Source organism: Lolium perenne, chromosome 1, assembly GCF_019359855.2.
Source record: "Lolium perenne isolate Kyuss_39 chromosome 1, Kyuss_2.0, whole genome shotgun sequence".
Taxonomy (NCBI): Eukaryota; Viridiplantae; Streptophyta; class Magnoliopsida; order Poales; family Poaceae; genus Lolium; species Lolium perenne.
Genome location: NC_067244.2, coordinates 244,869,880 through 244,882,150, shown reverse-complemented (window position 1 = coordinate 244,882,150; position 12,271 = coordinate 244,869,880). Strand labels below are relative to the sequence as shown.

Sequence of the window (12,271 nt, the reverse complement as noted above, 5' to 3'; positions counted from 1 at the left end):
ACCATGCAAATAAGTAGATTGCAAAGATGTAAATTATATAATAAAACATTATTTATTGGCACCGAGATTTAGCATGCGTTCTTGACGGAATTCCCTTGGAGTTTAGAGAAAGACTAGGAAATTTGCCCGTGCGTTGCCCCGGATTAATTTATCAGAGACATGATAATGTGGTTAGTCAATTCCTTTACATAATTATCCGTGCATTTATGTGGCCCTATACAACCCAAACACCCCGTCGCCCTTGTTCCTCCCTAGAGAGCCGGCGTGGTCACGGAGCCCATGGGGTGCACCGGAAGAGTTATTGAGACACACTGAGTAAGGTTCTGTTAGTAGAACTTCAACTTGTCGCTTCCTCATCTCTATTTTTGAAACATGAAAAAAATTATACGCATATAGTCACAGGTACTCATCAAACGCAGTACCGAAACTTTGGATTATTTGTGGCCTCAAGAAATGTAATATTGCACAAAGTTCATCAACCATAGAGCTGCACCACCTTTAGCAAGAAGCAAAGATGCGATCTGCAAATTCAGACCAACAAATAGCATGCTCCATGAAACATGAAGAGAGCAGAGCATCTACACTTCCCACTTCCTGAACAGGGAAAAACACTTTGATATTCAGAAACATAATAAACCCTTTTAAAAACATGTACTACTAAATCATGATCGTAACTAACCCTTTAAAAATCATCATAATAAATTGCATATTACTTTTTTTCCTCCCTATAAAAATCATCAAAATGATTACGTTTACAAATCGATATGCTCTACATTATCTATGCAACATCATGGAATTGCTCCCGTGGAAGTACTTCTCCACGACCCCCACCTGCTTTGCGCCTCTAGTATGAAATTTATAAGTGTGCACCAGGGAAGAGAGACAAATTAACAACGGATGACCATTGGTCCGGATAGGGTATCGTGGAATTGGTGAAGGCTGATGGCAACAGTCAGCAGTCACACGATCAAACAATGGTCATCATTTGGAAAACGTGAGAGCAGGCTCTTTGCTCTTGCGATCAGTGAGACGTGAGAGTAGGCGAACGGTCTTGGGCCGCGTCTTGGGCGACGCTCGGGCGATTTGGGGGGCGACACGGGCTCCCCCCTCTCCCCGCGCCTCCGGTGGGCGGACGGCCGCCGCCGGGGTCGGCGCTCCGACGAGCTGCACCTCGCCAGGTCCTCCACGTTGGCCGGCAACAGGTACGCCGCCCTCCTGGCCACCTCCGATGGGGATTTCTCCGAAGACGACGACGACGCAGTTTTTCTCCCCCGCCCTTCTCCGATCTCGCTCGGCTGCTTCTTCACGGGACCTGGGCTGAGGGAGCCCTCGTCGCCGGCGCGTTGCGCGCCTGTTCCTCCGGAATCCGCGGCGACCCCGACGGGCGGGTGTCCTCCGCCGCCGGTCTTCGTTCCGGCCAGCACGGATTTCCCTCCTCTCCCCTCTCATGGTGAGCGGGGGAGATCTCCTTCCCTCCCGCCTCCGCCTCGGGAGATCCGCATCGGGGCGGTGTCTGTGCCCTTGGAGGTCTGCCTGTCCGCGCCGGCGACGGCGGCGCCGCCCGGCGGCGGAGATCTAGGGTTCCTGTTCCCCAAGGACGCGGGCGGGTCCGTCCTGGCAGACCGCTCCTCTTTGGGCCGGCCAGGCCTGTTGGGCCAAGGGGCAGATGGGCCTCTGGCCTCGGTGCCTGGTGCGCAGCCCAACCCACCTGCGTCGATTGTGGATGGCTCACACGTGTCCTTAGGGCTGGGATCGACGGCTGAGATCACCTCCGGGGGTAAAGTGTGTAACTGGGACAATTCTACCCCTCCGCCGCCGGTACTTAAGTGGTTGTGGCTCCGAGTTGGAACCCTAGATCCAGATCTTGGCTTTCCTGCTCCCGGTCGAGACATCCGCAGAAACCGCCGCCACGCCAAATCCCTCCACCACTCCACTGACCCCTCCTCCGGCGAGCTTGTCTGGTCCTTGAGCCCCATGGAGCGGGAGCGCAGCTACAGGGGCAAGCGCCCGTTCGAGGCCATCGACGACAACCGCGAGAGATCCAGGGACCGCGATCTCCGCCAGCGTCTGGAACGCGAAGAAGAAGAACATCGCCGCCAGCAAGCCCATCGCGTCCTTGCCAGAGACAGGGAGCGCTCTGGTTACAACCAACCCCGCAGATCTGAGCACACGCAATATCCTCCCCCGCCTCCTCCTCCTCCCCCAGCTGGACCGCGAGGGCGCGACCATGCTCGGGGAGGACAGAAGAGACAGCATCGTGCGCCTAGACTCCCTCAGGGGGCTGGCGCTGCCCTGGCGGCTCCCGGTCCGGCTGCTGGAGGGTCCAACAGCGCCGGCCAGGACGCAACTCACATTACCTGCTACAATTGCGGAAACCAAGGACATGTCCAGGCAGAATGTACCGCGGAAGCATTCTGTGTGAAATGCAAGAAGCACGGTCATCCAACAGCTATGTGCGCCTCCTTTTCCAAGAGCCTGGATCCCTACTGGGCGGGATTCGGAGGAAACCGCAGAGGATTCGTCTGTTGTGAGGTTCCCGATGAGGAGATGTACCAACCCGCAACCAACGCCGCCCTTATCATCCTTGAGAAAGAGGGACTCAATGAAGAACAACTGGAGGATGAGCTCAAAGATTTGGTGGACGATAACTGGACTTGGCAGGTGTGCAAGCTGAACGGTACAGATTATTCCGTTGTCTTCCCGTCCAAAGAAAGCCTGCGGATGGCGATCCGAGGCGGCGGCATCACCTTACCCATGAGCAAGACCAAGGCCATCGTTACTATCCCCACGGATGACCCGCTGGTGGTGGAGAAGCTGGAAGAGGTGTGGGTTCACCTCATTGGAGTTCCGCCTCCCCTTCGTCGCGCAGATCGCCTCCTCCTTAGCACCCGCGAAGTGGGCAGGCCCATCGCGGTGGACGTGGAGTCTCTTGACCATCCCAATGGCCCCATCAAGATGGCTTTTGGATGCCAAGTTCCTGTTCAGCTGCAAGAGCACATCACGCTGTTTGTGAATATGCAAGGCTTTCGGATCCGTATCGTCCCCATCTCCAAGGACTTGGCGGTGGAAACAAACAACGACCCACCCTCCCCACCGGCCAGAAACGGAGAAGATGACAAAGAGGAAGACCAAGAAGAGACAGATGAAGACAGGTGGGACCAGAGACGCAAGAAACACTCCGACAAGGGCAAGAACACCCCTGCTTCCGCTCCGGCAGGGGGAAAGGAGGGCTTTGCGAGGAAATCTGTTCCGCAAATGACCACAGAAGGGTACCCCTCCCCCTGCTCACCCTCTGCCTGTCGCTCCAAGGACTCTCAGTCCAAGATGATCACGCTCCCGGCAACTGCTTTCACTCAGTATGGTTCGAATCTCACGGAGAATGGAGACATATTTCCCACTGTGGCCAACATAATCAAGCAAGTGCTCGTCTCCCCGCCTGCCTCGTCCCCACGACATTCAGACTTGGAACAAATACAGCTTTCTACCTCTCTGTCTGAAGAAACGGAGGAGGGACAATCCTATCTCACGCCGGGGAAGGCCCTGGCCTTGGGGGCCGAGGAAAAAAAAGAGATAGGTTGGCACAGCCCGGCTTCGGGGGAATCCACGGCCTCCGCTCTTCGGGCCAGTGAAAGACGCAGCAAAAGCAACAATGACCGTCCATCTAGGAAGCTCATGCTGGAAGCCGCTGGGTCACAACTCTTCGCTGAGGAAATCGACGTCTCCGGGACGGACGTGACAAAGACTTCGCTGCACCAGGCCCCTGCCATCAAGGACGTCTCAGCCACTCCGCAAGCTCTTCTGGAAGAATCTCCCATTCCGGCGCTGGGGGCGTCGGTGGCCCGTGCGCCCCGTACCAAGATTTCCACCGCTGAAGCACTAAGGAAGAGCGCAAGGAGTGCGGGGGTGGCGGACGAGCCTGTGCTGGCCAGAGCCATCCGCCACGCCGCTGTCAAAAACGCTTCCCCCTCTGCCAACCCAGGTAACGTCGACGCATCCAACTTTACTGCTTTCCAATCCGTTCCTATTGATAAATTGCTTTCGGTGGCGCACGATAGCTGTGTTATTTTCCCTTCCTCCTCTCTGGGCCCTCCCGAGAAAATTATCTCCTTGATACAAGCTAGGGAGCTTGCTCAAGCTGATCTGGCAGCGGCAAGACACAACGCGGAGATTGAGGCGGCAAAGGCTCAGGCGTCGGCCACGACAGAGCAGGACCCCCAGGTGCCACAAGAAGGGTCTGTGGCACAAATTGGGGAGGATAACTCCTTCGTTGATCCCAAGGACAAACCAGCCAGGAAGAGGAAGGTGACGAAGAAACAATACCCTGTGGGACCAAGACCGCTAACCCGCCAAGCACGGGCTCTAGGGAGGGTTTCCAAATGAGATGCCTATTTTGGAATATCCGGGGGTTCGGTCGCAGGGGGCGACGGACTCTCCTGAAGGATTACCTCCGTGAGCACAAGATTGACATAGTGATTCTCCAGGAAACCGTCAAGCAAGATTTCACTGACTTGGAACTCCGCAGCCTGGAAGTGGGAGACAAGTTCTTCTGGTGCTGGCTCCCGGCTAATGGGCATTCCGGGGGCATGCTCATGGGAGTCCGCGACAGTAGTTTTGAGGTTGGAGTGGTGGATATGGGTCAATTCTACCTTAGCACCTCCATCCTCAATCGGGCGAACAAGCGCATCGTGACGATCATTGGGATTTACGGACCTGCGGATCATGGGCGATCCGGGGTCTTCCTTGAGGAAATTTCGGCCAAGGTGGCCAGAACCAACACTCCCCTCCTCATGGGCGGAGACTTTAACCTTATCAGGGCAGCATGCGACAAGAACAACGATCGTCTGAACTGGAGACTCATTGATCTTTTTAACGAGCACATTGCTGCCTGGGCTCTTCGGGAAATTCCGCGCTCCGGGGCTCGGTTCACCTGGACGAACCGCCAGCTCAACCCAGTGCGTTCGGTCCTCGATCGTGTTTTCATCTCTCCGTCTTTGGAAGGTTTTTTCCCTCTGTGCTCTCTCTCTGCGGAAACGAGCCTGGGATCTGATCACACCCCACTCATCTTTGACTCCGGCGAAGGGCGGCCGGAGCGAAGTAATCGCTTCTTCTTCGAATCGGGATGGTTCGAACGCCAGGACTTCCTGCCCATGCTCCACAACGTCTGGAACAATCTCTCGGCCAAAGTGGGAGGCCGGGATATCATTGACTGGTGGCAGTTCATGTCTGGTAGCCTTCGCCAACATCTTCGAGGTTGGGCTCGCAACTTGGGCATGGCCAGCAAAAGGGAGAAAGAAAACCTGATGACCCAAATCATGCAGCTGGATGTGCAAGCCGATTCCAGTGGGCTGGATGAGGATGATTGGGCGCTTAGATACTACCTTGAAGATCAACTCCTCCAAATCGTGAGTGCGGAGGAAGAATATTGGCGCCAAAGAGGAAGGATCAAATGGGCCCTCCAGGGGGATGCCAACACGGCCTACTTCCATGCGGTGGCCAATGGACGGAGACGAAAGTGCTCGATCTCTTCGCTTAATCTTGGGAACGAAATCACGAATGACCCCAGGAAGATTCAAGCTGCCATTTATGACTTTTACCGTGCCCTGCTCGGATCGGAGGGGAGCCGATCCTGTACCCTATCCCCAAGGACTTGGGCGCCAAACGCCCAAGTTTCGATCGAGGACAACAACCAGCTGATGCTGACTTTCTCTGAGGAGGAGCTTGATCTTATCGTCCGGGAGATGAAATCTGACACGGCCCCGGGCCCCGACGGTTTCCCTGTTCTGTTTTTCAAACGTTTCTGGCCCAATGTTAAACGGGGGGTTCTCCACATTCTCAATGATTTTATGCTGGGACGCATAGACATCTCTCGCCTTAACTTCGCCATCCTCACTTTGATCCCCAAAGTCCCAGGGGCGGACAATGTCGCCCAGTTTCGCCCAATCGCCCTCATTAACGTGATCTTCAAAATCGTGTCTAAGGCGTTTGCGTTTCGTCTAGACCCCATTGCGCAAAAAACCATCAGTATGAATCAGACGGCCTTCATCAAAGGAAGGAACTTGTTGGAAGGCCCTCTCGCACTCCTTGAGATTGTGCATGAGTTGCGCTCTAAGAAATTAGGAGGGGTTCTCCTTAAGATCGACTTCGAGAAGGCTTACGACCGGGTTAACTGGGAGTTCCTGGCCGAAGTGCTTCGGTGCAAAGGCTTTGAAGAAGCCTATATCCACAGAGTGCTTCAGCTTGTTTCCGGCGGGCAGACGGCCATTTCAATCAACGGTGTGATTGGCCCGTACTTCAGGAACAAAAGAGGGGTGCGCCAAGGGGACCCGTTATCTCCTCTCCTGTTTAACTTCATCGGCGAGGCTCTGTCAGGTATCCTCTCTGCCGCGGGGGCGGCAGGCCACCTTCAGGGTGTGGTACCCCACCTGATCCCTGGCGGGATTTCACACCTCCAGTATGCGGATGATACGCTCATCCTTATCCAAAACACGGATGACAACATAGCCAACCTCAAATTCTTGCTTATGTGCTTCGAAGACATGTCCGGCTTGAAAATCAACTATCATAAGAGTGAAGTCATTGTAATGGGCCAGCCTTTGGAGGAACAGCAAAGAGTCGCGAATAAGCTTAACTGTAAATGCGGCGCCTTCCCTTTCATGTATCTTGGGCTCCCTATCTCGGACAGGAAGCTCCGACTGGAACAATGGTTGTTCTTGGTCCGCAAGCTGGCCGGCAGGATTGAACCGTGGCTCAGTAAACTTCTCACCTCTGGGGGACGTCTGATCCTGTCCAACGCGTGTCTTGATAGTATTCCCATTTTTGCCATGGGTCTCTTCCTTCTACATGATGGGATTCATGCTAGATTCGACTCGCACCGCTCCAAATTCTTCTGGGAAGGAGCGGGCAACAAGCGTAAATACCATATGGTCAACTGGCCCTCGGTCTGCCGGCCGAAATCCGCGGGAGGCTTAGGCTTGCTTAACTCAAAAAAGATGAACATTGCTTTGCTGTCCAAGTGGATTTGGAAGCTGTATCAAGATGAGACTTCTATCTGGGCAACGATTATCAGGGCCAAATACCGCGACGCCGATAACCTGTTCGAGGGCACCGGACACGGGGGCTCGCAATTTTGGAAAAGCTTACACAAAATTAAGCACTTCTTCAAGCTGGGTGCGAAACACGTCATTGGGGATGGACGTCGCACTTTGTTTTGGTCTGACCGGTGGTGCAGTAACCAACCCATCAAAGAGCTGTTCCCAGATCTCTTCAACATCTGCTCTAACCCAAACCTTACGGTGGCTGCGGCCCTAGATGCCGGGGACATCAATATCACCTTCCGCCGCTCTCTCAATCTGGAAGGACGGCGGCAATGGAGCGATCTGGGGAGGCTCATTGAACCCTTCTCCCTTTCGAGTGACAAAGACAAAGTATCATGGCATTTAGAACCTTCGGGCAAGTTCTCCGTACAATCTTTGTATGCCAAACTATCGCAAGGGGCTTCGGTTGCTTTCCACAAGGACGTCTGGTCAGCCAAAGTTCCTCTAAAGATTAAAATTTTCGCTTGGCAGCTCATCCTCGACAGACTACCCTCCAGCAAGCAAATCGCGACGCGCCACGGCCCCGCCTCGGGTAACTGCGCCCTTTGTGGCCAAATGGAAGATGCGGGCCATATTTTCTTCGCTTGCTCTCTTGCAAAATTCGCCTGGAGTGCAATCCGTGAGATCCTCGACTGTAACTGGAACCCTGGAAACTTCCCACAGTTCCATGCTATTCTTTCCAACCTTGCGGGAAGGGCCCGTAGGCTTTTGTGGTTTCTCTTTCTCGCCCAATCTTGGGCCCTGTGGAACATTCGTAATAAACTCACTATCGAAAAGAAAGTGATTAACCATCCCGCTAACGTGATTTTCAAAACTGCTCTCTTTATACAGCTATGGAGCGGCAAGGCAAAGTCAAGCGACAGGGAGGGCCTCCGGTGGGTGGAGAACAAGCTGAGGGAGCTATACGCCGCCGTGAGACCAGGACAACCAAGCCAGTGAAGACTTAGTTTATCTTGTCCCTGGAGCATGCCCCTGCTACTTCTGTGTTTTCGTCTAGTTCTCCCTTGTTCTTCCTCTAGTTTGTCGTTCCGTTTGGCTAAGCTGTATGCCGCAGCACTGTAAACCTTGTTGAACCTGAGGGCTTTATTAATTTAAAGTCGGGCACGTTGTTGCCTTTTATCTAAAAAAAAAGAGTAGGCGAACGGTTGATCGAAACTGGTAGAGATAGCCGGTCGTCGCTGGTTGATTGTACGTAAATCAAGATGGTTGCCAGATCGAGAAGTAGGGCGTTGATTGCAAGAGGAGATCCTTCGTCTCGGCGTTTCGGCGATTCGGCTGACTGCTCCCGTACCTCGCATGGCGCCCCACGCCCCGCGTCCACCGTGCCATCTGCACCTAGTCTGCGTGCAGCTGTAGTCCACCGTGAGCCAGTCTGCTGCGATGTGTGGCCACACCCGTGCGTGGAGCCGTGGACAGGCACGCACGAGGGGCCGATCACACCGCTCGTACGCCACCCTCTGGTCTTAGGCAGTCAGGCGTCAAGCCGGTCGAAGCAGCCAACGCGCACCAGGAGGAAGATATGCTGAAGAGTCCCATAGGACGTTGTCGATTCGCTCGGCTTACGGCACCTCCGTTGGATTTCTTTGGTGTGGATGAACAAGTAGAGCATGGTGGGCTGGTGGCATCGGCGAGATGGTGGAGGTCGTGTGGGCTCTATCTACGGCATCGACAACTGCCAAGAAGGCGGCGACTAGGGCTGTGCGAGAGGGTCTCGATCGGGGGGCTGCAATCGGGTGCCGGCCATGGTAGCCTCTACATAGACCTAATCTTCTCTCTCGAGTCTTGATGCGATTGAACGACGATCCGATAAGGTATCGACAAGCACGTATATATGATGCAGACAAAGAACGTGCCTAGCTAGGTGTTTTGGTTCTGATCGGACTCGATCGAAGTTGGGCTGCGCGCATATTGTATGATGGGAGACATACGGAACAATTAGAGTTGTTTTTTTATGTCCAGGCTTCACGCGTTGCGCCACCAAACAAATCTGTTTCGTGAGCGGAATCCACCAATTATTACCAAAACAACCTACAGACGAAACGTACGAAACTTTTGGTGGGACGACAAAACGGACCAAACCACGGAAACACTTCGTGCTTTATTATTAGGTATTAGGTATAGATACGCCACCCTGACATTGATCTATTGATTGCCAGTATGGCATCTACTACAGGGCCCCAGGACCTCAAATTGAACAGCCAAGGGAACTCTCCCCGCTATGCATCTACCAGCAGTCTTCACAGCTCTATGAGCTTCCTCAACAGCTCTCTTGCCCATCGGCCAGCATTGGCCAATTTTTCTTGAGTTTGGGCATTTGCCAATGATACCATAGACCATCATCCTCCTATCGTAGCCTCCATAGGTTGTGTCCAGCGTCAAGCACTCGAGTGAGTGTGTGCTCTCGAGGATGTGAACCGTGAGCTCAACCAGGCTTTTGGCTGAACAGAAGCCCGTGATCGTCACCTGCCTGAGGTGGTTATGCCACAAGTCCACCTTCCGCCTCGGGCATTCATCATCATCTCCAACAACAGGACAGCGTGCCATGGCATCACGATTTAGCTGCATATATACATGTGTAGGGTCAACATCTAATGTCAATATTCTGATAACCAAGTGTAATATATTAATACCATAGATGGATCCGAGAGATATGGATAGTGACTTACGCGCAGGATGAAAGACTCCAAGGCAGGAGAAGCATCAAGAAAAGAAACCAGAGAAAAGACGTCATAGCTTGAGCCGAAGCACCCTAATAAGCTGAGTCCAATTTCCAAGTTCTTCAGGTGGGGTAGCTTGGACTGTAGCATCGGAGTGTTGGCGTTCTGAAAAACGACAAATCCCAAGATTAATCGTGTGTTCTTTCAACAAACAAGTCCTGAATGGTCCCCATAATTTGATCATTATGACGCAAAAACCAACACATACCTCACAATAACTGTCCAAAATAAGGCTTTCGACATTCCGTGCGATGGATGGAAGACTAGTGCGGGCATAAAAAAGAGCACGAGATGGCAGGCCGGGATATGATAACTTTACATGCTTAAGTTGCGAACAATTTCTGACATGGACTTCTGGCAGAGAGCTGTGATAGTGAAAAGAGCAGAGGTTTGGAGCATCGATCTCTACCACCCGCATCATCTTGCAAAGTATCTCGCATCTTCTAACCCTGAGGAACTTGAGATGCTGCATCGTACTAGGTATTTTCAAGCAAACTATCCCAGTACATGCAAAGATGCTCAGCTCCTCCAAGTTAGGAGATTTTGAAAGCAAGTGCTCCAATCCTTCATCAGTAATACGGACAAGAGAAAGTTTTAAAATTTTCAAGCTTCTCAAGCAGCCAAGTGTTGATGTGGGATTAAAAGCGCAATGACTCAAGAGGTCAAGAGACTGAATTGAACTTGCAGCTCCCTCATCAGACAAAACAGAGCATGGGAAGTTGTAAATTTTCTTCATGTATAAAGGCATCTCCAAGTAAAGTTCTTTGAACCCAGGCTTAACGGTTCTTCGGAGCCACCTGTCCAGGTAGGAGGCTTTGATATTGTTGCACGGGGTAAGAATAAGGTTAAGTGACTCCACCTTCACCCCATTGTGATGATGGTTCTTAAGAATTTTGTCAATTTTGTCGATGACATAGGCTTTTCTTTCCTCAGATTCTATGTGAGTTAACCGAAGCGCATGGTCGTTGAGTATGAGTTTGGAATAGCATCTCCAGGAACGCAGAAATGCACGAGACATGCAGGCAGCACAAGCAGCGTCTCGTATTGGCAAGAGAGAATGTATACGATGTAAGATGTCCTGCAAAACCAAGGTTCATCAGTTAGATTGTATCTAGTGGCTGACTGCAATAATGATAAAGGATTACTGAATACTTTGGTTGCCAGCAAAGAAAAACATACATCTGGGAGTTTCTCAAAAAGATCTTGTTGCCTTGTATTGTCGTCACCTTGAGAAATACCACCTTGGTGGCCATTTGTTTGAGCTGATGAAGCCTTTGACCCGCTACTATCTGCAATGCAGCAGAGTTGGTTACAATTTTGCTCGAACAACTCAAATTTTGCGTATGAATTCTCATGAACCAGCAACAGTTGAACAAGGAGATACAAAAACATAAGCTGAAATAGTCAGTCCGGTTATGAAGGAAGAGGCGATAATAATCTGAAATTTGCTGAAATTGAGCTAGAGCACTATTTTTCTTTTTCACATAAAAAAAAAGGTAGAGTCCGCGGTACTAGCCCAGTATCGCCAAGCTGAACTGAGATCCCTCCCGCAATCTAATTTGCCGCATTGTGGGAAACCCAAGTGGTACACAGATATAGGAACGGAGAGGGCAACTGTTCTGGGGGTGGAACAAATAACCATCGCATGACAGTTGGGGTGTGATTTCGGCCTGGGTAAAAACAGAAGACCTGAGGAGGAGACGAGGAGTATACGTACCTTGAGCAGCAGCATGGAGTTTCCGCAGCCGATGCCGACGCTGATGCCGAGTTCTGCGCACTGCGTCGAGGATCGCCGCGGATCGGGAGGATCGAAAAGACCATAGGTGCCGACGAGGGGGCGACATGGCGGATTGATGATGTTGCGGTAGGGACGTGCCAAAAAGAGCAGAGGAACCCGCCGTGGATCGGTGGACGCCTCTTTGAATCCAATCCGGGTCACCCTCCCTCTAACGCTCTAGCCCTCTGTTCTGCCCTGTTCGGATTTACTCTGACTCCACCAAGCCCCGTCGGCAACACTCCAGCTTCTGGCTCCGCTGCCGGAGCGAACGGAGCTGCACCGAACGGGTTGGCTTCGCGGATCTGGAAGGACGGAGCGCTCCGGGCTTTTGCGCGAAAACGCAGAGCGAGTCGGTAGGCGATCCACGAAAAGGAAAAGAGCGGAGCGGCTGAAAACTCTTCCGTTGCGTGAAAAGAAAACAGCTCCCACACGGCCCCAATTTTCATCGCAGGCAGCCTTTTACGTATCACTAGGAAGTTTGCGGCGTGCGCGCCGCGCTCGTGTTGTCTACGGTGCGGCATTATTTTTTAAAACTGTGTTTTTCAGGTTTAAGATTGCGGGATTCATTTTCAAATACCTGAAGAAACATCTAAAACTCGGTCGCGTCCTTGGTACCAAGATCGTTGGTTACAATTTTATAGAAACAACACAATATCTGGGTTGCTGAAGTACGATGGAAGTGC

At 52.3% G+C, this 12,271-nt stretch overlaps 1 protein-coding gene across 1 annotated transcript; it reads right to left on the bottom strand.

The window, feature by feature from the left end:
• Positions 1–9,236: 9,236 nt before the first annotated feature.
• Positions 9,237–11,655, bottom strand: LOC127339381 (putative FBD-associated F-box protein At5g53635). Its single transcript, XM_071824894.1, has 5 exons — positions 11,529–11,655; positions 10,991–11,100; positions 10,020–10,889; positions 9,725–9,916; positions 9,237–9,653 (listed from the first exon to the last, which is right to left on the bottom strand). Exons 1-5 carry the CDS (start codon positions 11,653–11,655, stop codon positions 9,237–9,239), a joined length of 1,716 nt encoding a protein of 571 aa, XP_071680995.1.
• Positions 11,656–12,271: the final 616 nt, after the last annotated feature.